A 22,194-nucleotide genomic window follows, 5' to 3' on the forward strand; every position below is an offset into this window, starting at 1 on the left:
AACCATGCCAGGAAAATCCCCCCCACAGCATAACAGAGCCCCCGGACCCCCTCACTGTAGGGTCAAGCATTCAGGGGTTTTTTCAGTTGTCACCTGGGTGAGTGTGTGTATGTGTGTGTGTGTGTATATAATCCATTGAGTGAAGTAAATTCTTTATGAGATGGTACAAGCCTGTTTCGTGCCATAAGCAATCATCAGCTGTCAATAAATAATCATTTTAAATAATTTTTTTATTGACAGATGATTGCTTATGGCACGAAACAGGCTTGTACCGTCTCATAAAGAATTTACTTGACTCACTGGATTATATATATATATATACATATATAAAATGTGTGTGTATACAAAGACAGAGCGCTAACCCAGGCAGTGAGATACGGGCAGTGAAAGTGGGAGTCTAACCCCCTTCTGTCCCCCTTCTCTCTCGAGGCCTTTATCTGACCAAACAGCCCACTGAGGCCAGTACACACTATGTCTGTATGAATGCATTTTAACATCTCCTAGCATCCTTTATTCCTCAACATATTCTTCGATATTCTTTTCTAGATATTTTAAAAGTCTCCGTTTTTCTTGTGTTTTTTTTTCTTTGTAAGAAATCCACCAAGACCAAGTTCCTTGAATGTGCAAACTGAACTTGGCAAGTGACGCATGCTGACGTGACTTGTAAAATCACTGCTTAATCATTTAAAAAAAAAACACCTACAAGAATTATGGCTGTGTTCATTCTGAAATCAGATACGGGAAGATTTCTTTATGGTCGCCTGTTGTGCGTCAAAATCCCAAGTCATCCTGAAAGTCTCGGTCTTCTTTTATTTCGTGAGAGCTCCCGGTCGTTCGCGTTCTCTCCTCCCATTTTCCTTTCCATCCATCCATCCATCCATTATCCAAGCCCCTTTTCCTAATCAGGATCACGGGATGCTGGAGCCTATCCCAGCAGTCATTGGGCAGCAGGCGGGGAGACACCCTGGACAGGCTGCCCGTCCATCATAGGGTCCACACACACTCCTACCTAGGGACAATGTAGTACGGCCGATTCACCTGACCTGCATGTCTTTGGGCTGTGGGAGGAAACCGGAGCCCCCGGAGGAAACCCACGCAGACACGGGGAGAACATGCAAACTCCACACAGAGGACGACCTGGGACGATCCCCAAGGCTGGACTACCCTGGGGCTCGAACCCAGGACCTTCTTGCTGTGAGGCGATCGCACTAACCACTCTGCCACCATGCCGCCCTATTTTCTTTTCATCTTTTCATAAAAGATGAGCGGTCTGTTGGGTTGTACCGTCAAAATGATTCAGAACTTGACTGTAAACGTTTATTCTTAGTGTACGTAGGCTGTTTTATTAATGAGGATTTGCATTGCCAGTGGGGAGCAGATGGAAAGGCAGTAAATAATTTGCTTGTTCTATAATTCATTTAACTGAGACCCCCCACCCACACCCACACACACACCTCATCAATAAAGAGACATCAGTTTTGGAAGCGGTGATGTGTTCGAGTGGGATCCGCTCCCTCTTAGTTTTCTCCCATTCCTGTTCTCACAAGACTGGGTATCCGTTTTACCTCTGGGAGGAAAATTCCAATTTCCTCCAGCAGCGTCGGGCAGACGTGACGAAAAGCACAACCGGTAATGGAGGTGAAAATATCTGCCACGACAAATCGGTACTCCCATTGTGAAGAGAGGCAAAACTGAAATCGTGTCGCTTACGTAGAATCAACAAACTAATTTCACCATCAGAATAACGTTTTCTCACAATACAACAAACCAATGCAAATGTCAATAATATTTATTCATGCAAATTATAAGTAAAAATACAAAAAGAGAAACAAAAATGGAATTACAGGTGTCATAATTGTGTAAATATGCCCATCACACATGCTTTATACAAAGTATCCCTGCTCTATAGAATCACATTTATTTGTCTAAATACTTTTGCACTTGTATCAATGGAGCTGGTAGCGCACAAAGTGCCGGTTTACTCTGAAAACAACTGGGGGCATCAAACCTGATCATCAGTATAGTGTAAGCGGTATGATGTAAACATAGCTCCCATGTTTTTACATTAGGGTCGATACACAGAGGAGACTACAGCCGTCGCTTTAAAATGGCGGTGCGAAGCGTTTTATCTATCTTACCTACAATATGCTCAATGGAACCACAGAAGCAGTACTGCAAGTACACATCATACCACACGTACCTTGTAGTCACCCTTTTATTCAACGTGTGTGTGTGTGTGTAAGCGTTTGCGAGCGTACGTGTGTTGTTGCCGTATCCTATGAAGGATGTCATTAGTCTTTCCTTCCTCTCTCCCCCACTAACAGCCCAGTCCGCTCATGGAGCCGATCCGATCCAGTTTCAGGCCGAAGCATCCCCGGTTCCATCCCCTCCGTGACCGGTCCGGTTCTGCCCGCTTCTGATTGGCCAGCGCCCCCTTCAGTAGGCGGAGCCAGGGAGTCTCACCTTGTGCAGGTAGGTCGACCCACTTCGGGTACTCGGCCCCCTTGAGCCCGGCATCGAAAGCGGCCGGCTCCTCCGGTGGGTTGTTCAACAGGTTGCTGAGGTCATCTAGGGTCAGGAGGTCATTGTAGCGCTCCAGGAACTGCTCCACAAACTAGAGTGGTGGAAAATAAATGGAGAAAGAAAAAAAAACCCAACCTTACAGCGCCATTTAATAGACACACACAGTAGCAGGCAGAAGTTTAATTCAATCAGTGATACATTTCATTATTTTATCCTTTCTTGCTCGCCCACTCCCCCTCTCTCTCTCTCGCTCGTTCCCATTCCCATTTCCACTCTCCCCTCTTTTTCAGTCCATACTGTTGCCCTCCATTCACTTTGTCCCCCCCCCTCCCTTTTTTTCATCCCCCCTCGTTTCCATTCACCTGTCCTCTGTTTGGTTGTACCTGCACGGCGTCGGGGGAAGGGTGCAGAGGACGCGCCTCCGTGTGTTCCAGCGGCGCCAACAACAGCAAAGTGGCACAAAGCAGCACAGGGCACAGCATGGCAGCGGAGATGGGGGTGGCCGGCTCAAACAGAGGGGTGGAAGGGCTGAGCACGATGTCGTGCACACACACAAAGCCTGCACAGATCACCAGGAAAAATAACGCAGAAAGAGGCAAGTGACTGGTGTGAAGCCATACACGGTTCAGATTCAGTATCACGGATGCTGCCGTTCGTGCAGCCTTTAATACCACTCAGTGGAGTTTGTCTGATAAATTATCAGTGGTCCTCGCGTTGCATTTATCCCTCCGTGTGGGTCTGCATGCTGCGCAAGTTCGCTACGACCAACTATTGTGACTCAGAATTGTTCAGATGTGTTACCGTGACGCTGAGAGAATTTACCTTGTCAGAGTTTAAAACTCCAAAACCGCTGCATCATTTTCCTTGCTGGAAATTCATCAATAACGATGCAAGTAAACAAGTAAATAAAAATTGGGTGACACTTTGAAGACCCAGAAAAGCTTGTTCTGCTGAGAACCTGTGTCACTTTAGTCGGGAGTCAGACCTCAGGAGAAAATAGTATTGTGATCCCACTTAAGTTTACCGTGGAATATAGAGGACACACTTAAATTTGACAAAAAAGGTTGAAACGTTTTAGTATGTGTTCATGTAAATAGTACCATCCTAGAATTGACACCATACAACTTAATTTAAAAAGAAAAAGGAAAAAAAAAGGATATTTCTTTAACTCACCTTGTGGGGTTTCTTTTCTGTGGAAGCTGCGTCTTCTCGCTCTTGCGAGCTCTACTCCATCTCTCGTCTACCTCTCACTTGTAGGCACCTGCGGAGAGCATCACCCTCTCTCTCTCTCTCTCGCTCTCCCTCCCTCGCCCGGCCCCGCCTCCTTTCCTCTCCCCCTCAGTGATGGAACTGAAAGGAGGAATTTGCCTCTTGTGTCTTTGTTCACTTGGCAGAGGTTGAATGTTAAGGTGTCAGCTGGGATTCTGCAGAGGTTTCGTTGAGCCAGAGTGCCCCCCCCCCCAACACACACACACACACACACACACCTCCGTTTGACTGGAATGATGTCACAGCCTTGGAGGGAGTGACTGTTACTGCCAAGCTGACAGGACACCTGGAGTCCGTGTATCCCATGAATAAATAATCGTAAATGAATTATGTATTTTTCCCAGGAAACTACTTTTCAGTTTTACCGTAAACGATATTTAAAAGAACGAGAAAAAGAATACCTGAAGACAATGGAATCAAAAGTAGCAAGCGAGGTAGGCTGAATGCACTGTTTATACCACCGAGGTCCTCGTATGTAAGGCCAAACCAACGGCTTGTTAGGAACTGGCCAAAGAAGCTCGCTACAGAGTTGTCTCATTTTTTTTAGACAATGCCGCATCACTATTAAGAAAACACTCGTGTATTTTTTTTAAAACACTCCACACCCACAACCACCGTTCACTTAACCCTTCAAATGAAAATAACACAATTCGTGAGTTGTGATCATAACTCCATCCACTTCACTGCCGCCGACGTCCCCCCGTCGTCGCAGGTTCGCCTCAACTGCACTTTTTCCATGCATGGCAACCGCACAAATCACCCTCGCTCTTCCCTTTGTCTATGCAGTCTTTTCCCAGCGTGTGCTGACCTCTCTTCTCAGCTGGGTAAGTTACAGTCTGTCAGGGCCATCTGCTCCTTGTACCCCCTGCAGCCGAATTGCCACAGCACGAGCAGGGAACGGGCACAATCCACCACACAGACCTCTAAAGTTCAAGATCGGGTTACATGTAGACACGACCGCTGCGATCCCAACTGTACGTCACACGTTCAGTACGGATGCATATGACTGTTAGACTAGTGATAAATAGGCCGTTGACTTATTAGACGTTCTAATGAGAGCAAACGGGGGAAGCTCATCATCATCATCGTTATCCATCTTCATTCTGTGGGCGACATAAGCTTGCCACAATCTTTTTGCTCTTTATGGGAAGCAGAGTGAATGAAGCTTGGGTAATGTCCATCTTCTATTTTATGATCCATTTGTTCGAGTAGTTAAATTGATGGCCTATAGCGCTGAAATGAGTCAAATTATGACAGGAAACAGCAAGCTGTGTCTGTGCTGTAAGGGATAAGAAATATACGGTCTCTGTAACACCGCAATTGGTCTTCACATAAAACCTAACTGGTCATAGCTCCATAAAATGTTATTTATCCATAGCTGGCAAGTGTCTTTATATAATCAATCAGCAACACAGAAGTGCACTCCTCTCGTCTTTTAGGAGAGGAGAATGTGTGGGGGAGAGTGGGCGAGAAGAGATTAGTAACCGGGGGGGTGGGGTCAAGCTACAATGCATGTGATGTCAGTGCAGAGTGAGGCGCATTGTAGGAGGAAAGTAGGCAGCTGTGAAGAGGTTGGGGTAGAGAGAAGGATGCATGGCAGAGGCTGCGGAGAGACCTACAAAAGAGATTGATTACTGGATGAGTGGAGGGCAGCTAGGGTAGATCAAACATGTCAGCGAGCAAGGAAACGGCAAGTTGTAAAAGAGGTAACATGCTGCCACGCTCAGTGGTGTGGAACAAGCGCTGAAGGCACGTTGCACGGGTCTGATAAAGACTTGAATTTGATATGGAAGAGCAAGCGGGATGAGGAGAATGAGGATCTGAAGGAAAAGAGTTAAGTGTATAAGTGAGTGGGACAGTAACACTGTCTAGGCAAGCTGTGACTGCCCATGAACCCCCGCTATCCAAACAAATACGAATGGCTGTTCAGTGCTACAAGTAATGATGGATATAAATCTACTTGAAGTGACCAGAGAGATAGCCAACCCTTCACATATGTTAGCATTAATCTCAGTGGATTGAACCTTCAGAGGGCAACGCATCATAAAATGAGACTGAGACAGAGTGCTGCAAGGTTGCTACTGAACCACAACCAGGTTTATTTATTTATTAAAAAAGGGGCTCAACAGTTGATGCTGGTTTACAAAAGAACAGGAACAGGAACATTTACATGTCATTTAATTCTATGCACCTGGATCAAATGGTGGAAGTTGAAGAAGGAAGACTGTTGTGTAGAGTTAAAACAGGCACCGGGTGGTAGCGAAGAGTTACCAGATGGCTGGGTAAGCACTGCAGAAATAGTGAGGGAGACAGTTAGGAAGGTACTTGGTGTGTCATTGGGACAGAGGAAGAAGACAAAGAGACTTGGTTGTGGAACGAGGAAGTACAGCAAAGTATATGGAGGAAGAGGTTGTCAAAGAAGAAGTGGGATAGGGAGAGAGATGAAGAAAGTAGACAGGAGTACAAGGAGATGCAGCATAAAGTGAAGAGAGAAGTGGCAAAGGGAAAGGCGTATGGTGAGTTGTATGAGAGGTTAGACACTAAGGAAGGAGAAAAGGACTTGTACCGATTGGCTGGACAGAGGGACCGAGCTGGGAAGGATGTGCAGTAGGTAAGGGCGATCAAGGATGGAAATGTGCTGACAAGTGAGGAGAGTGTGTTGAGAAGGTGGAAGGAGTACTCTGAGGGGCTGATGAATGAAGAAAACGAGAGAGAGAGAAGGTTGGATGATGTGGGGATAGTGAATCAGGAAGTGCAGTGGATTAGCAAGGAGCAAGTGAGGGCAGCTATGAAGAGGATGAAGAGTGGAAAGGCAGTTGGTCCAGATGATATACCTGTGGAGGCACGGAGATGTATAGGAGAGGTGGCAGTGGGGTTTTTAATTAGATTGTTTAACATAATCTTGGAAAGTGAGAGGATGCCTGAGGAGTGGAGAAGAAGCATACTGGTACCGATTTTCAAGAATAAGGGTGATGTGCAGAACTGTAGCAACTACAGAGGTATGAAGTTGATCAGCCACAGCAGGAAGATATGGGAAAGAGTAATAGAAGCGAGGTTAAGAGAAGAGGTGACGATCAGCGAGCAGCAGTATGGTTTCATGCCATGAAAGAGCACCGCAGATGCGATTTTTGCTTTGAGAATGTTGTTGAAGTAAAGAGAAGACCAGAAGGAGTGACATTGTGTCTTTGTGGATTTAGAGAAAGCATATGACAGGGTGCCGAGAGAGGAGGTGAGGTATTGTATGAGGAAGTCGGGAGTTGTGGAGAAGTATGTAGGAGTGGTGCAGGATATGTATGAGGGAAGTGCGACAATGGTGAGGTGTGCGGTTGGAAAGACAGGTGGGTTCAAGGTGGAGGTGGGATTACGTCAAGGATCGGCTCTGAGCCCTTTCTTGTTTGCAATGGTGATGGACAAGATCAGGCAGGAGTCTCCGTGGACTATGATGTTTGTGGATGACATTGTGATCTCTAGCGAGAGTAGGTTGCAGGTGGAAGAGAGCCTGGAGAGGTGGAGGTATGCATTGGAGAGAAGAGGAATGAAAGTCAGTAGGAGCAAGACGGAATACCTATGCGTGAACGAGAGGGAGGACAATGGAATGGTGAGGATGCAAGGAGGAGAGGTGACGAAGGCATATAAGTTTAAATACTTGGGGTCCACTGTACAAAGTAACGGGGAGTGCAGAAGAGAGGTGAAGAAGAGAGTGCAGGCAGGGTGGAGTGGGTGGGGAAGAGTGTCAGGAGTGATTTGCGACAGAAGGGTACCAACAAGAGTTAAAGGAAGGTTTACAAAATGGTTGTGAGACCAGCTATGTTATATGGTTTGGAGACAGTGGCACTGACAAAAAGATAGGAGGCGGAGCTGGAGGTGGCAGAGTTGAAGATGCTAAGATTTTCATTTGATGTGGCGAAGAAGGACAGGATTAAGAATGATTATATTAGAGGGACCGCTCAGGTTAGACGGTTTGGAGACAAATGGAAGAGAGGCAAGATTGAGATGGCTTGGACATGTGTGGAGGAGAGATGCTGGGTATACTGGGAGCAGGATGCTGAATATGGAGCTGCCAGGGAAGAGGAAAAAAGGAAGGCCAAAGAGGAGGTTTATGGATGTGGTGAGAGAAGACGTGCAGATGCAGGGGACAGACGAGATGGACACATGATCCGTTGTGGCGACCCCTAACGGGAACAGCCAAAAGTAGCAGTAGTAGTAGTAATAGTAGAAGAGATTCTATGCACCTGCACACATGAAACAAAATATTGTTTCCCCCAACCCACAGCAGTGCAACACGAAGACAAAAACTACAAAAAAAAAGAAAGAAGACAAAAACAAAACAAAAACAAAAATAAAAAAGATTAAAATAAGGGTAAAATAACTGGTAAATTGAAAATAGTTAAATATGAAGTAATTACAAATATTTAGACGGGAACAAAGTGTCATACATACAGATGATCCAAAGGAAAAAAAAAAACGAGATCAGTGTCTGAGACGAGTTCGTCGAGTGGTCCGGGCAATGGGTGTCGTCACTTTAGGGGTCTCACTCTCCGCCATCACAGCATCTGACAGAAAAAAAAGAAAAAAGGGAAAAATTGATTTTTAAAACAAATCAGAGTATTATACTGGCTGTGGACTCCTGAGCTTCAAGGTCCAATAGACATAAAGACCTTAGAGCAGTGTTCACCAAGACGTCTGTCCATGAATGCTTCAATATAGCACTTCAACACAGACTTCCAGTAAGTCACGATCTGGCAGACTTTAGCTCAGCAAATTAGCATTTTAAAAAAACAAAACAATCGACAAAGTGTCATAAGTGCAAAGTGCGCCTGTATTGAGACCAAGCCAGCAAGGACTTTATGAATTTGAGTTCACTAGCCTGAGGCCTTCTGTCCACTGGAGATCTGTCAAAAAAAGAGGGCATCTGGGTGGCATGGTGGTCTATTCTGTTGCCTACCAATACGGTGATCTCTAGCTCGAATCCCCATGTTACCTCCGGCTTGGTCGAGCGTCCCTGCAGACACAATTGACTGTGTCTGCGGGTGGGAAGCCGGATATGGGTATGTGAACTGGTCGCTGCACTAGCGCCTGCTCTGGTCGGTCAGGGCGCCTGTTCAGGGGGGAGGGGGAACTGGGGGGAATGGTGTGATCCTCCCATGCCCTACATCCCTCTGGTGAAACTCCTCACTGTCGGGTGAAAAGAAGCAGCTGGCGATTCCATATGTATCGGAGGAGACGTGGTAGTCTGCAGCCCTCCTCGGATCGGCAGAGTGGGTGGAGCAGTGACTGGGACGGCTCGGAAGAGTGGGGTAATTGGCCAGATGGAATTGGGGAGAAAAAGGGGGTGGGGGGGATCCCTATTACTATTTTTTGGGAATACAAATACAAGTATTTTCGTATTGTTTTCATAGGAAAGGTCCTTCTTTTAGTGCTCATGACCCAACACAGTGACCTTAACCATTTTAACAGTGACACATAGGAGGAGGGAAAATGTATGATCCATCCAAGGGGCCTCACAGGGCGCTGAACATTTGATTATTTCTTTGTTGTACCTCCCCCCCATTTTCAGGCCTCTTTGAGCACATTTTAACTTTAGAGCCCCGTCATTATCAATTTTGGTTATTTAATAACAGAGTTTGGCATGAATAAAACTACACCTACCCTCTTCGTGCTCCTCGTCGCTGCTGAAGACGATGGCCGGTTTCTTTGATTTGCGGTTGGTTTTGGGAGTCACCAAGTCTTCATCGCTGCAACCGGAAACTGAAGGCTTTGCCTGACCTGCGTGAAAGGAGACAAAACAAACGGTTATTTACATAAAAAGTGAGAATAAACTCACAATTTTTTTCTTTGCACCAAGCAATGTCTTTGTAGAATCCAACCTCTCTTGGACCTGCCCCGCGTAGCCGTCTTCTCACCAGACCCTCCTCCTGTCTGGTTCTCCCCCCCCATCTCAGGGCTTTCCACATTCTCCAGACCCCGTGTGTGAACCGCCGTCAGCCGCTTCTCAAATTCGTCAACCTGGGTCTGGGGGGGAGGGGGTTATTATCAATACAAGGAACCAAACATTACAGCAAACTGAAAAGCGTCATGATTTGTGTTTCATAATGTAAAGATTGGGTTGGAGTGCCTTGAGCTGAGGTTTAGCTCCACGGCGGAGCTTGGCGGTGATAGCAAGCAGAGGCTGGTAGACTCCGGGCTCGGTCAGCTTGTCGCTGTAACACTCCCAGCACTCCTGCAGCCTCTTCAAGCCACGCTCGCACATAGACAGTAGAGAGAGGGAAACGGCCAGGTCACACCACTGACGCTCGGTTCTGATGGGGGTTTGGAGACGAAGTGAATGGGTTGGAGAGATGGGATGAGAGACCAGGGAAACTTAATTAGACACAATGTGAAATGCATAGTAATTGAGAATCGAGGACAAAGGGCCTATCAATAATGAAGAGAGCTCTGACCAAGAATTGGGGCCAAATTTCATTTCCTGGAGCCCTAGTATGCCTAATTCACTTAGCCAATAATATGAAACGTCCTTCCTATACAAATGTCGGGGTATGGACCGGTGAGTCAGTGACAGGCAGAAGTCTGTGCTCAGCCTTTTGTTTTCTGGACTACCTATGTGGAAGGACAGGTTATCATCACAGGAAGTGAGAAAACTGGAGTGGAATAAGTGTGGGCAGTTCTTACAGCACAACTGTCTAAAGTCCACTTCTGAACTGTGAGTTGACTCAACCATTCAGCTTTATGGACAACAAAAAGGCCCACACACAATGCACCAACCTCTCGTACACAAATGAAATACTGCAGGACAGAACCAAGATGGAAAGATAGAGGTGAACAGGGCAACAGACGACAAAGAAAGAGGAAGAGGGCATGGGAAAGGTGAAAGAAAGGCTGGGATCAGAAAAGGAACGTTAACTCACTTGGCAGTCCTGAAGCGCTGACACAGTTTCTCCACCAAAGATTCAGTCTGCCTTTCTTTGGTGATGTAGGAGAACAGCTGTCTGGAAGATGAAGAAAAAAGACAAAAAAACCCCGTTTTTTTTTTTTTAATCACGGCAGTGATCACTGCGATCACTAATGTCTGAAAATGACAAAAGTCAAACATGCCGTTTGTAAGCTTTTCCTGGCATCAGTGCTCAGAGGCCATCGTAAAAGACAGGACAGCAACAAGTACCGTCTCAGGAAAGTGAAATCTTGTAAGCTGGAAGCAAGCACTATTATTTTATCGACCTTTTAGTGTCAAGTGTTTCATTCTGGTCTGTTGGTATGGTAACACCCAAGTCACACACAAAATTGGACTTGGTAGGATAGTAACATGAAATCATGGGTGAGCAACAGATCCAGTTCACCGCACCAGAAAATACTGCCAGAGTATTCCCACCCCCCATAACTAGGAGTTTTGAGACTCCCATCTGGGCGCAGGTCCAAATGCCCAGACTAAAAGAAATAACACCAGAAACTCATTTAGTTCCCTTAGCCATTACTCGGAGGGATGGATAACAGCGACAAGTTGTAATCATAACGTCTTTGAATACACTCTGTATTGTTCAACTTTTAACTGTGTCCCAATACTTAGTTGTTCCATCCTCATTGTCAATAGTCACTTTATCCCATTTATCACGGTTTCTTATCCAAACCATATCCGCTACTTTCTCTTTGAATTTGTCTTGCTTTCTTTGCAGGTTCTTAACCAAAATAACGATTAGTCACCACCCTGCCAAGTCCTCAGCAGGGTGGATAACTCCCTCAAGAGTCAAGGCAGCAGTTGAAAATTCGCATATGCAGCTTACCTCATGATGGCGTTGAAGTCTTCCGGGCTTATGCCTCTCTCGGGATCAGATAGTCGACTGATGATGTCTGGGAGCAGGTTGTAGATTGCGTTGTCCTGAGGAATGTGAGATAATTTAGAAAGAAGGTGAGAAACTACCTAATTCTTTGGTGTCCTTGTGTTCGGGGTGTAGGTTGCATGTATACCTTGGTAGCCAGCTCGTTGAAGAAATTGAGGGCAAGGCTGGCTATGTGTGGTTGCGGGTCAATGAGAAGCATAGCCACCTCGCTGACCTGACCTTTAACCTTGAGCACATCCTTGAGCACCAGCTGAGTCAGTACCGTCACTGCTGTCTGCCTCACAGATGGGACATCGTCACTAAGCCTTGAAGAAAGGAGAAAGAATGGGAGAATGGTGCATCACTGATGTATTTCTTTGATAAAAATTCAATGCCACACCTGTTCATGCATCATTATTGAGCCACAGACAATTTACATTTCTGTAGACCTCCAATGGGGTGGATTGTACTGAAACAAAAACAGCTGTCTTGGGGAATACAATGGAATTAGAAAGGGTGTGCCTGGAGTATATGGAATTTTGACACCAATTTTGATGTAAAAAAACAAAACAAACCCAAGAATGATTAACAAAAGACAGTCATTAACCGCGCATTGCAGAGCGGGATTCTTGGCAGAGGATCAGACATATGGCTATAGCCTGCTAGTGATGGCTCGGCATGTACTCCATCTTAAACCATACTTCCACATGCTAATGCAGAGGCTTACAACATTTAAGAGGGCAATTAATTCTTAATGCTCTTATCAGGAGGCTACAGGGCAGTCAGTTTAAAAGAATGAAAATAGTGGAGGTGTGTGTGGGAGACAATTAAAGAACATCGTGAAGTGCTTATCGTCTAGAAAAATGCACGGAGGTTAATGACTAATAGTGTAAAAGCTCAGTGTTTTACACATCTCAAACAACCCAGTGTGAGACTAACTAACCATTATAATTAAAACCACACATCAACTATAATGGAACATAACTCGTTGGTTCCACTTCAAAGTGGGCTATATGGCGGCAGTGTAATTCAGTGTAGCGGGAACCAATGGCAATCATTTGAGCATTTTTTAAAGTGAACTTCAACTTCCCTCCCTACATATAGTAAAGCCTTGTAAGGACCTTTAACTTCATCAGAAATTATCCCTCTGGTCGTCCAGACACTCTGTATAATTACAACACTCTTATTCACAGGTTCGAGTCGCTATCTGTAACACACCAATAATTAAGCCATTCTCCGTCTAAAACCACACTTGTTTGAGGCAACCCAACACTCCACCCTTGTTCACAAATGGAGTGAGGGCAAGTCCTCTTGACAGCCCTGATATGCTGGTTGGTTGCTACGGTAACAGCAAGCATCAATACAAGAGCGTTACTAGAGTTTGCCAACACAGATCATCTCAAAAGTTTGTGGCTCATGTGGCTCAGCAGAGCATCGTGACAGCAGCAACGCTTCAGCGGCTGAAAAGAACGAGCATCTTGAGACAGGTAGTGGGATCCATATGAGAAAGGCTGAAGTGTACAATCTGAGAGGCACATCGAGTGAAATGAAACATTGTTTACAATAAACCCACTCAATGGTCCACCAGGCACTGCTTGTTCCTTTTAATACTGAAAAAACAAACGAGTATAATGATAATTTGCTCAGTGCTTCTAACTGGTGACAAGCAAATTATCGTGCCATTAAATCAATGTGATACCAGATGTTGTTATGGGTGGAGAAAAGAGCTACTTCATAACAGTTTTCACATCTGTAAAGTTGGATTGGAGCACACACTGTTGTCTTGGGGTAGGGGAGGGTATGCAAGTGTTCAGCTGAGATGGATGTGCAACCACTGAAGGATCACTGAACATCACCATGTGTTACCTGGCGTAGAGGTTCTGAGTCCAGGGCTCTAAGATGTTGGGGAAGCGGACAGTGAGGTCTCCAAGGGCAATGATGGCATTAGCCCTGACCACAGGTAGAGGGGAGCGCTCCAGCACAGTGAACAGCAAACGGATATGTTCTTCACACACTGATGGACTGACACAGAAAGGAAAAAGTCCATAAAGAGTAAAATCAATAAGCCAGGTCAGCCTGTATCAACGACTAAGAATCACAGACCACTACAATCTGTATTCAGGCTCCCCCTAGTAAAGTGGTAGCTTGGGCCACCTAACCAATAAGAGTCGCCAGCACCCATTATTTGGTTTCCATATGAGAAGATTTTCTGGCAGAAATGCATATCTTTACTGTCAGAAAACAGGAAATGTTTTTACCTGAGCATCATATACTGAGACAGTGCCAAACAGGCAGCAGTGGTGAGCTGTGGATGGGGGTAGCGGCCAGGGGAGCTACACACTTTCACCAACAGGGGCAAAAACGCAGAGAGCAGGTTCTCCCCTGAACAGAAAAAAAGGAAATTTTAGTGAATTTCAGCAAGCTGGCAAAATATCAAATCTGTCTTAGCAAAACCTATACAAATTTGAATGTAGTTATTGAAAGTGCTCTTGTTTTTTTTAATACATCAATTTAGGTCTAGAAATTAGTGGCGGGAGGTGAAATACAATTTCTTACCAGCTAATAATTCAGTCTCACAGATTTTTCTGATGAGTTCAGCCTCTGTATCCTCTGCAGAGGCGCCAACCAACCCAAGCTCCTCCTCCATTGCACTCTCACTGGCCACCTGCTGTTGGGATGTCATGTTTTAAAATTTGCTATCGTTATCCCTGGAAAGCATCTTTGCAGTTCTGAGACGAAAAGGCATGCTAACTGTATGGGAATACAGTCCTACTGTAATATTGTACTGTTGAACACTGTAGAATACTCTAATAAACACAACCGCCACATCATCATCTTATTTCAAATGGATAAAATAACTTATTAACGGAGAAGAGTCAGATTGCAGCTTTGACTTTACAATTTTCCATGACCACAATATTTCCAGGATATCCGATCAATGTTATAATTTTCTAGTTGTTTTTCATGTCTGAAAAATGAAAAACTAGTGTATACATTTCCAGGTTTTCCAAGATGTGTAGGACCCCTGCAGCCTAAACATTCTCAACTTTGGGGGTAAACAGTCCTGGATCCAGAAAAAAACCAAGTGTGAATGAGCCTTAGATTTTTTTTCCCCCCCTAGTGTCTCTCCAAGGAAGTAGGAAATTGCATTTTCCATCTGTGTACCTTAGCCTTGTTAGAAGGACCTTTTTCCTTCTCCTCCCTCTCTTCCGTCTCTCCTCTCCTCCTCCGCAGCTCCGTACTCACACTGCGCTCCAGGTGGGATAACTGCCAGAACGCCACACATCCACACAGAGCCAGCAGCTGGGCCAGACACACACAGTTCACTACAGCAGAGAGGGAGACACATGGACGGGTCACAAATGGAGTTTGAAGTAGGGTTGGGCGATATGTTAAAATTTTCCTACCGGCTACCACCAAGCCCAATAATCAGAGATTGCCGAGGAAAATCTAATTTTACTGAAACATTGCAACTTATAGGTTACTCTTCTTCAGTTAAAGAAAATAAATCAACTTTAAGCAATAAGCTGTAAAGCCAGGCTGAACAGCTGTCTGATGACACAATTTAAAAAAAAAAAGTCTGATGGCAAACAACAGAGAAGGACAGATCTGCTTGCAGCCTACAAATGAACAAACAGATGGGGATAACATAACGATGCTAGTCAATGATCAGCGTGCACAACTGCACATTCTCAAATATGATTTATGAATTGATGTTGCTTTTCAGCACCAATTGATCGGACAGCAACCATTGAAGACGGCTGAATTTTCATTTAGTCAGTACCTTGTTTTGTGAAAGACTAGTCGGAACTCGGTGCAACAAGAAATGCAGTAACACTATAATTTACAGGCCATTAATTACATAGTAAGTGTGAAGAAATTGCTAAGAAATTACGTAGTATCCATGCATCTATTATCTGAACTGCTTATCCTACTCTCAGGGTTGCAGGGATGCTGGAGCCTATCCCAGCAGTCATTGGGTGGCAGGCGGAGAGACACCCTGGACAGGCCGCCAGGCCATAACACACACACACACACACACACACACACACACACACACACACATTCATACCTAGGGACAATTTAGTAATCCCGATTCACCTGACCTACATGTCTTTGGACTGTGGGAGGAAACCGGAGCCCCCGGAGGAAACCCACACAGACATGGGGAGAACATGCAAACTCAACACAGAGGACGAACCAGGATGACCCCCAAGGTTGGACTACCCTGGGGCTCAAACCCAGGACCTTCTTGCTGTGAGGTGACCACGCTAACCACTGCGCCACGTAGTAATATCAAGAAATTGCTAAGAAATATCAGTAAAGTAAAATCAATATAATGACAAGTTGTAGTAGTAGAATTATCTGGAAGTATTGGGTAATTACAGAGTAAAATGAAAGCAGAATAAAGAAGTTTGGTCAATAATTATTTGGGAATTAATTGTTATAGTGAGTGGTACAGCCTACATACAGGGTAAGACAGGCGGGTGGTTTCATCACATTACTACATAATTTATTAGAAGTTTATTTACAGTTACTACATAATTAACAGCATGTTAATTATAGTTACCGAACGTGCATATGGCCTAACTCCAACTGCCAGTTACTATTCGCGCATGCTTTGAATTGCACTGGTTGATTATTTAATGAGTTGAATTCTCGAGGGGGCAGACCATTAAATCAGCGACGTAAAAAGGATAAACATCGCGCAAAAAAACCCCAAAACAACAACAACCGCCAATTGGACAAAGTCAATCACCGATTGCAGATATATTCGTCCAATCGCCCAAGCCTAGTGTGAGGAGCACTGAATCTGACCGCGCATACACACACACACACAAGCTGGGTCAGACAGTTAGGAGAACAGAAAGTAGTAATCTCATACCCTGTTGATTCTGGTCGTCTGAGTCCTGGGAGCTGCCTTCTGACTGGCCTGTATCCTTGCTGACCTCACCGCCCTCTATAATCTGATCCAGTAAGAGGTGAGCGCTGCGCTTGAGGAGAGAGGCGCACAGCTGGTCAGGAGACTCAGCCAGGAAATACAGGAGCCGGACGGCTTGTTCCATGAAGCTCTGCCAGTGAGGGTCCTCTTTCACCACACCTTAGGAAAAGGCAAAAATAAGGCATGCCAGTGGAGTGCACCAAGAGGGGTACCACTAGTGGCACAATGAGACAAGAATGACCGTCACATACCTAAGAAGCAGTCACATCCATTCGGCAAATTTTAAATCAACAATAGGTGTATAAAGTTAGATTTCATTTGGGTCTATTTATTAGCAAACTGTGCAGTGAATGATATCGATTGAGGGCATTCAAAATGGCAGATGTAGACTTACAGCTACCTTTCTATTTGAATTTGTTTTGTTTGCTGTGATTTGTGGTTATTCATATCACTGAACGATAAGAGGTCAGAGCTGAAAATAAAACACATTGCACCTTTAACTTCGAAGCAACAACAATCCTCTCTAGCATGTCTCCACATTTACCTTCAGCTAGGGCTGTCAATGAATATTCCAAATTCGAATATACAACCGAATTGTGTAAAAAAAAAAGAAAAAAAGAAAAGATATTCGCATGTGAAAATTAATATTTGTTTGGGGGGGGGGGGGGGGAGACAGCACTGCCGTGGCTGTCAGCCTCACGAATTTTCGCAAGGGCTGTGGCCGCTGCACTGAATACGCTGCATGACGGACAGGAGTCACACAACATCACTTTCACTCTTGCTCAGCAAAGATAGAAACATGTTATCAAATTGTTTATTTAAACCAGTATGAATATTACCTAATCCGTATTAAAATTAGGCTATCGACTAACACATCAATCATGAATCCTTCATCGTAGACACAGAGAGAGAGACAGGGGAGCGAGAGGGAGGGAGGGGGAGAGAGAGAGAGAGAGAGAGAGAGAGAGAGAGAGAGAGAGAGAGAGAGAGAGAGAGAGAGAGAGAGAGAGAGAGAGAGAGAGAGAGAGAGAGAGAGAGAGAGAGAGAGAGAGAGAGAGAGAGAGAGAGAGAGAGAGAGAGAGAGAGAGAGAGAGAGAGAGAGAGAGAGAGAGAGAGAGAGAGAGAGAGAGAGAGAGAGGTCTATGGTCTTTAAATTAGGTTTTAAGGGTACAGGACATTTTGTTTGTGTAGGTATGTAGCTCTATGTATGTAGCTCTTTTAAAAGACATGTTTACGCTGAAATAAATATACCTATACAAGTAGTCATGTCTCTTGTATTGGTTTGCCCTCTTAATTTGAATGGGTTTGAACTTGTGTTTGTTTTTAGAAGGAATAATCAAACATAATTTTTGCCAAATTTTGACAGCCCTACCTTCAGCTATGGCCTGTGTGATGTAGGTGAAGAGCTGATGTTCTTTGGATAGTCTGAATGGAGCGCCCTTCGATTGCTGGGGAGACACAGGGCAGTATTAAGCATTATGTATTTACTACTAGAGTTGTTCACAGTACCAGCTGATTTGAAATACGTTCTTACCCTCATATGGTCTGTTATGTTGCTGATGGTGATAACAGTGTCTCTGGCCAGCAGGAAGTCTTCCGCCACTTTCTCACCCAGAGCCACCAGGCAAAGGGTGTCCAGATTACTTAGAACCACCTCCCTCTCTGCACTGCTCATAATGGATAAAAACACGCACCATCAGACATAAGCTGTGTTCTTGTGAGGTGGCAAAGAAAAAAATGCACATCCTCACTGTCCACGTCTTGCAGCTGACATCATAAAGAGCTTTTTAAAGGGATTCTTGTTACTGCTGGGTTGAAGTTTGTGGTTCCCACTTTACTGAAGTCTGTGGTAGCTTGCTGAGAACCTAGCGATTAAATAACTACACTTTCTTCTTGAATTTTCATATACCACTGGATGGAAGTCAATTCTGTATGAAAATAGTTCAATTCAACACTTTTCCACACTACTGCCCTTAGATTTCTCTTACTAAAGCTAAAAAAAAATTAAATATGTTTTAAGTAAAGGAAACCATTAACTATCAATAGCGAGCTTGAAATATGGCTGAGCTAGAAGCAGTATTTACCATTATTCCAGGTTGCATACAATTTAAAATATAAAACAAAAATGTTAAAATGGAAAAAAAAAGTATAAATGCCAATTTTCACCTACTCGTTTCTAATGAAAGTGTCTTGTCCTAACAAATAAAAATATCAAAATTTCAAACTTAAAAATTCGTTGCATTATCAAGCCAGGTAGCCAGCACTGAGGTGAGATTAGGTTGGCGGGGCAGTTAACAAAATGGAACCATGCCGTTACTGTTAACACTTTGCACCATAACAAATTAAAACTAACATTTTCCCCTAGGACAGGTACTTTCTTTTGCCAAAAAGGGATTTTTTTTCCTACATATTTCATTGCCCTTGTGGAGTGGGGATTATGGACTGTGACCTTACAGAATCTAAAGAGTTTTTCTGTTGGAATTTTAGGATGCAAGAGCAAGGCATACATGAATACCCAGATGCTCATATGCTCATGCATACTTAAAAGAGACTACACTACCTAATCTGCCCCAACTACTGTGTGTTGGCTTTGCCACTCCAAGTCTGCTGCCCAGATAATGTGTGTGGGAGGCTGGGCGAGCAGAGGGGTTAGGAGAAGCAGATAAGATTAAATAGGTTATGAATGCTGCTGGCTGGATCGAAGCGAGGCAGCTCAGTGTGGGTGGACTACAGATAGTCCCTCTCTCACTCCCGTTTGCTCGCTCGCTCTTCCTGCGGCAGTGGCATGTCTTTGAGGTAGATTGAAAAGGAACATTTTAAAAAGAAACATTCAATGAAATGCACTGGCAAGCGGCCTGGAGTTATATGGTCGTGACTTGGATTACAATGAAGAGGAGCCGGGGCTGAGCTCATGTTCTGACTAATGGGAGGATGGGAACTATGGTTAGAAACGGTGAACGAGAGCACCTGAGACATGCCCGTGCTGGACAGAAGCCAATACAGATAAGCGCAGATCAGTCTATCAGTATTCTTGAACTTCACGTTTAACCTTAGTTAACCTAATCCTCTGGTTCCCCTTTTCCTCCAAGTAAAAATAAAGGCAAACACAGCCTTTTCAATTGCTACTAGATGCTGACGTTATTTGAGCACAAGTTGAAAATATGCATATGCTAGTACTTTCTAAAAATTGTTACTATCATGACCTTCATTACTGGCAAACATGTTCAAACTTGCCTCTCAAATATTTTTTTAAAGAAAACAATGACATATTTCCACAGCAATGAATAAAGAAAGCTAGCGTGTTTTTTTTCTAAACTTTCATGAATTTAATGACGAAGAAGCGTGTATTTGTGCTCACAACCCCAGTTCTTGCGATAATAAGTTAAGAGTTGAAGTTATGACAACAGACGTGGCCTTGTATGTTTTACCGTGCTGCCATGCCCAGCAATAGAACTGCGGCCCGTCTATAGAGACCAGAAGTCTCCCGTTTGCCAGTGAATCTCTCCCACAGCACCTGTACTACAGTGGACTGTAGACTGCTGCTACTGCCGAAGAACTCCTGCACCTATCAGGGGAAAGATGGTAGGATAGAAAAACATATTTTAGTGCAAGGTATTTACATCCGTAATATGTTTAAAAACAAAGGAGACCTACAGTAAACCTAGATGGCACACCATCATCTCTAGCCTTAAAAGTATTCCTTCATTAGACATCATAAAAACTTTTTTGTAACTGAATAACTCAGACAGGCAAGTTTGGTCAGATTATGCGAAGGTGTAACTCACAATCTCCTCTAGACATTGAATGGTTCCCAGAGAAGCATCCACGATCAGCTCGGAGAGACTGTCCACAAGAGTCTGGGCTTTGGCCCTTGGATAAAAATATACATTCATTTTCAGTATTTTTCCCCCCTCAAAACATTACCAAGTTGGAGTCTAAGGGCCCTGACACATCAAACCGACTAGCGGTGATGAAGGCCAACTGTTGCGTCGCCTCACGTCACCTGCTGCCTGGGCCGAAAAGTAGCACTTGGAACACACCGCAAAGACTACAGCCGACGGCCCTGATTTGCTAGCTTAGCGCTGATTCACTAAGCTGAACAGCCAATTGGAGTGATCTCTCTTACCGACGAGCTCCGCCGATTCAACATGCTGAATCGGCCAAAAAGCTGCCAACAGGGGTCCAACTAGTGCCGACGGTGCGGGACACACCAAAAAAACTAGAGTCACAGACGCTCACCGACGGCCCGACATCGGCCGACAGCAGACCATCGGCCTGGTGTGTCAGGGCCCTAAGGTAAACAGATACTGATGAATGGGGGGTGTGGTTTTTGCTCAGTTGTCTTTGGGAAACATTTTTTCACAGTTAATAATTCATAGTTTAATAGTGGAGCAACATACTGGCAATGAGGAATCAGAAATAATAACCATCTGGAAAATAAATAAAATGTAAATAAAATAAAACATAAGTCCCTTCAGTTTGATGGCTGAGGGTGATAATGGCACCCTGAAATTAAGGGTCTTTTCCAAACGAGGGGGACATTAAGTTGCGCCACAACACAACTGAAGTGTCACTCAGATGGATACTTCAAAAACGGCTACTACTTTGCATGTCGATCTACTTTTTTCCTGAATCATTGTTAGTATTTACACATTTCAAGCCATTCACTGACCTGGTAGTGTCTCCCTGGGGATTGAGATAGAGGCGTCTGTAGGCCTGCACTACAGCATCTTTAATGGCAGCATCAGTTGACCAGACCAGTGGCAGCATCCTCCTTACCCCGCTCAGAGAGTTGGCAACCTTGAACTCGCATACCGTCACACAGAACTGCACCGCCTCCTGAACCACTGATAAAGCAAACAGGAGAGCCTCTGCTCAACAACCACTTGTTTCACTTTAAGGAAACATGAGACAAAGACAAATAATATGAGGGGGGCACAGAAATTACCTCTTGCTTGAAACAATTCTGTAAATCTACCTGTGGTGGTTTTCCAGTAGAGCATGGTGTTTATTACAGCGATGGATCTCTCCACCTGTAAGGCAAAGCTTTCTGTGTCTTTCAGGTACTGGACCAACATCTCCTGCTTCTTCAGCTCACTATCCCCACACTCTTTCTCTCCCTCCTTCTGGGGGGTCTGGGGCAGATTCTCACTGAGCTCAGAAGTGTCCTCATCATCAGTTCCTAGGAGAAGAAAAAAGGTGGGGTTTAAAACCAGAAAGGAGGTAATGGGTAGGTATGGTGTCAAGGAGTAGAATCCAGAAGGACAGATGGTGGTGGATTTTGTGAAAAGGATGGAAATGGCTTTGGTGAATATGTATTTCAAGAGGGAGGAACAAAAGGTGATGTGTAAGAGTGGAGAAGGATGCACACAGGTGTGCTACATCTTATGCAGCAGGTGCAATCTGAAAGAGAGTGGAGACTGCAAAGTGGTGACAGGGGAAAATGTCGCTCGGAAGCATCGGATGATGGTCTTTAGGATGACTTTGGAGATCAAGAAGAGGAAGAGAGTGAAGGCAGACCCAAGGATCAAATAGTGAAAAGTTGAAGAAGGAAGACTTTGTGGAGTTCAGGGTGGAGCTAGGATAGGCACTGGGTGGTAGTGAAGTGTCAGGATGGCTGGGCAACTACTGCAGAAATGGTGAAGGAGA

At 44.6% G+C, this 22,194-nt stretch overlaps 2 protein-coding genes across 2 annotated transcripts in view; both read right to left on the reverse strand.

Moving 5' to 3' along the window:
- Positions 1–2,083: 2,083 nt before the first annotated feature.
- On the reverse strand, positions 2,084–3,702 carry nppcl (natriuretic peptide C-like). The gene is made up of 3 exons (XM_056287094.1): positions 3,697–3,702; positions 2,907–3,082; positions 2,084–2,614 (listed from the first exon to the last, which is right to left on the reverse strand). Exons 2-3 carry the CDS (start codon positions 3,003–3,005, stop codon positions 2,318–2,320), a joined length of 396 nt encoding a protein of 131 aa, XP_056143069.1. The 5' UTR covers positions 3,006–3,082; positions 3,697–3,702; the 3' UTR covers positions 2,084–2,317.
- A 4,480-nt stretch (positions 3,703–8,182) lies between these two features.
- Positions 8,183–22,194, reverse strand: part of ncapd2 (non-SMC condensin I complex, subunit D2) — a 28,267-nt gene continuing 14,255 nt past the window's right edge. The window contains exons 14-31 of the mRNA XM_056287084.1: positions 21,524–21,727; positions 21,218–21,392; positions 20,331–20,415; positions 19,974–20,110; positions 18,080–18,212; positions 17,918–17,993; positions 16,489–16,704; positions 14,769–14,929; positions 14,160–14,271; positions 13,862–13,985; positions 13,470–13,625; positions 11,752–11,929; positions 11,568–11,662; positions 10,698–10,778; positions 9,908–10,091; positions 9,660–9,804; positions 9,442–9,558; positions 8,183–8,345 (exon numbers count right to left, since the gene is read on the reverse strand). Coding sequence (XP_056143059.1) covers positions 8,263–8,345; positions 9,442–9,558; positions 9,660–9,804; positions 9,908–10,091; positions 10,698–10,778; positions 11,568–11,662; positions 11,752–11,929; positions 13,470–13,625; positions 13,862–13,985; positions 14,160–14,271; positions 14,769–14,929; positions 16,489–16,704; positions 17,918–17,993; positions 18,080–18,212; positions 19,974–20,110; positions 20,331–20,415; positions 21,218–21,392; positions 21,524–21,727 — 2,462 coding nt within the window. The 3' untranslated portion in view covers positions 8,183–8,262. The remainder of the gene's footprint in view (positions 8,346–9,441; positions 9,559–9,659; positions 9,805–9,907; positions 10,092–10,697; positions 10,779–11,567; positions 11,663–11,751; positions 11,930–13,469; positions 13,626–13,861; positions 13,986–14,159; positions 14,272–14,768; positions 14,930–16,488; positions 16,705–17,917; positions 17,994–18,079; positions 18,213–19,973; positions 20,111–20,330; positions 20,416–21,217; positions 21,393–21,523; positions 21,728–22,194) is intronic.

The sequence above is a fragment of the Lampris incognitus genome, chromosome 9 (genome assembly GCF_029633865.1).
Source record: "Lampris incognitus isolate fLamInc1 chromosome 9, fLamInc1.hap2, whole genome shotgun sequence".
In the NCBI taxonomy this organism is placed as follows: domain Eukaryota; kingdom Metazoa; phylum Chordata; class Actinopteri; order Lampriformes; family Lampridae; genus Lampris; species Lampris incognitus.

Bases quoted from the DNA above. Each gene is read 5' to 3' on its own strand.
- nppcl (XM_056287094.1), bottom strand. From the start codon at position 3,005: ATGCTGTGCCCTGTGCTGCTTTGTGCCACTTTGCTGTTGTTGGCGCCG. The intron at 2,615-2,906 runs GTACAACCAAAC...CCACCACTCTAG, and splicing joins CTTCCCCCGACGCCGTGCAG to TTTGTGGAGCAGTTCCTGGA.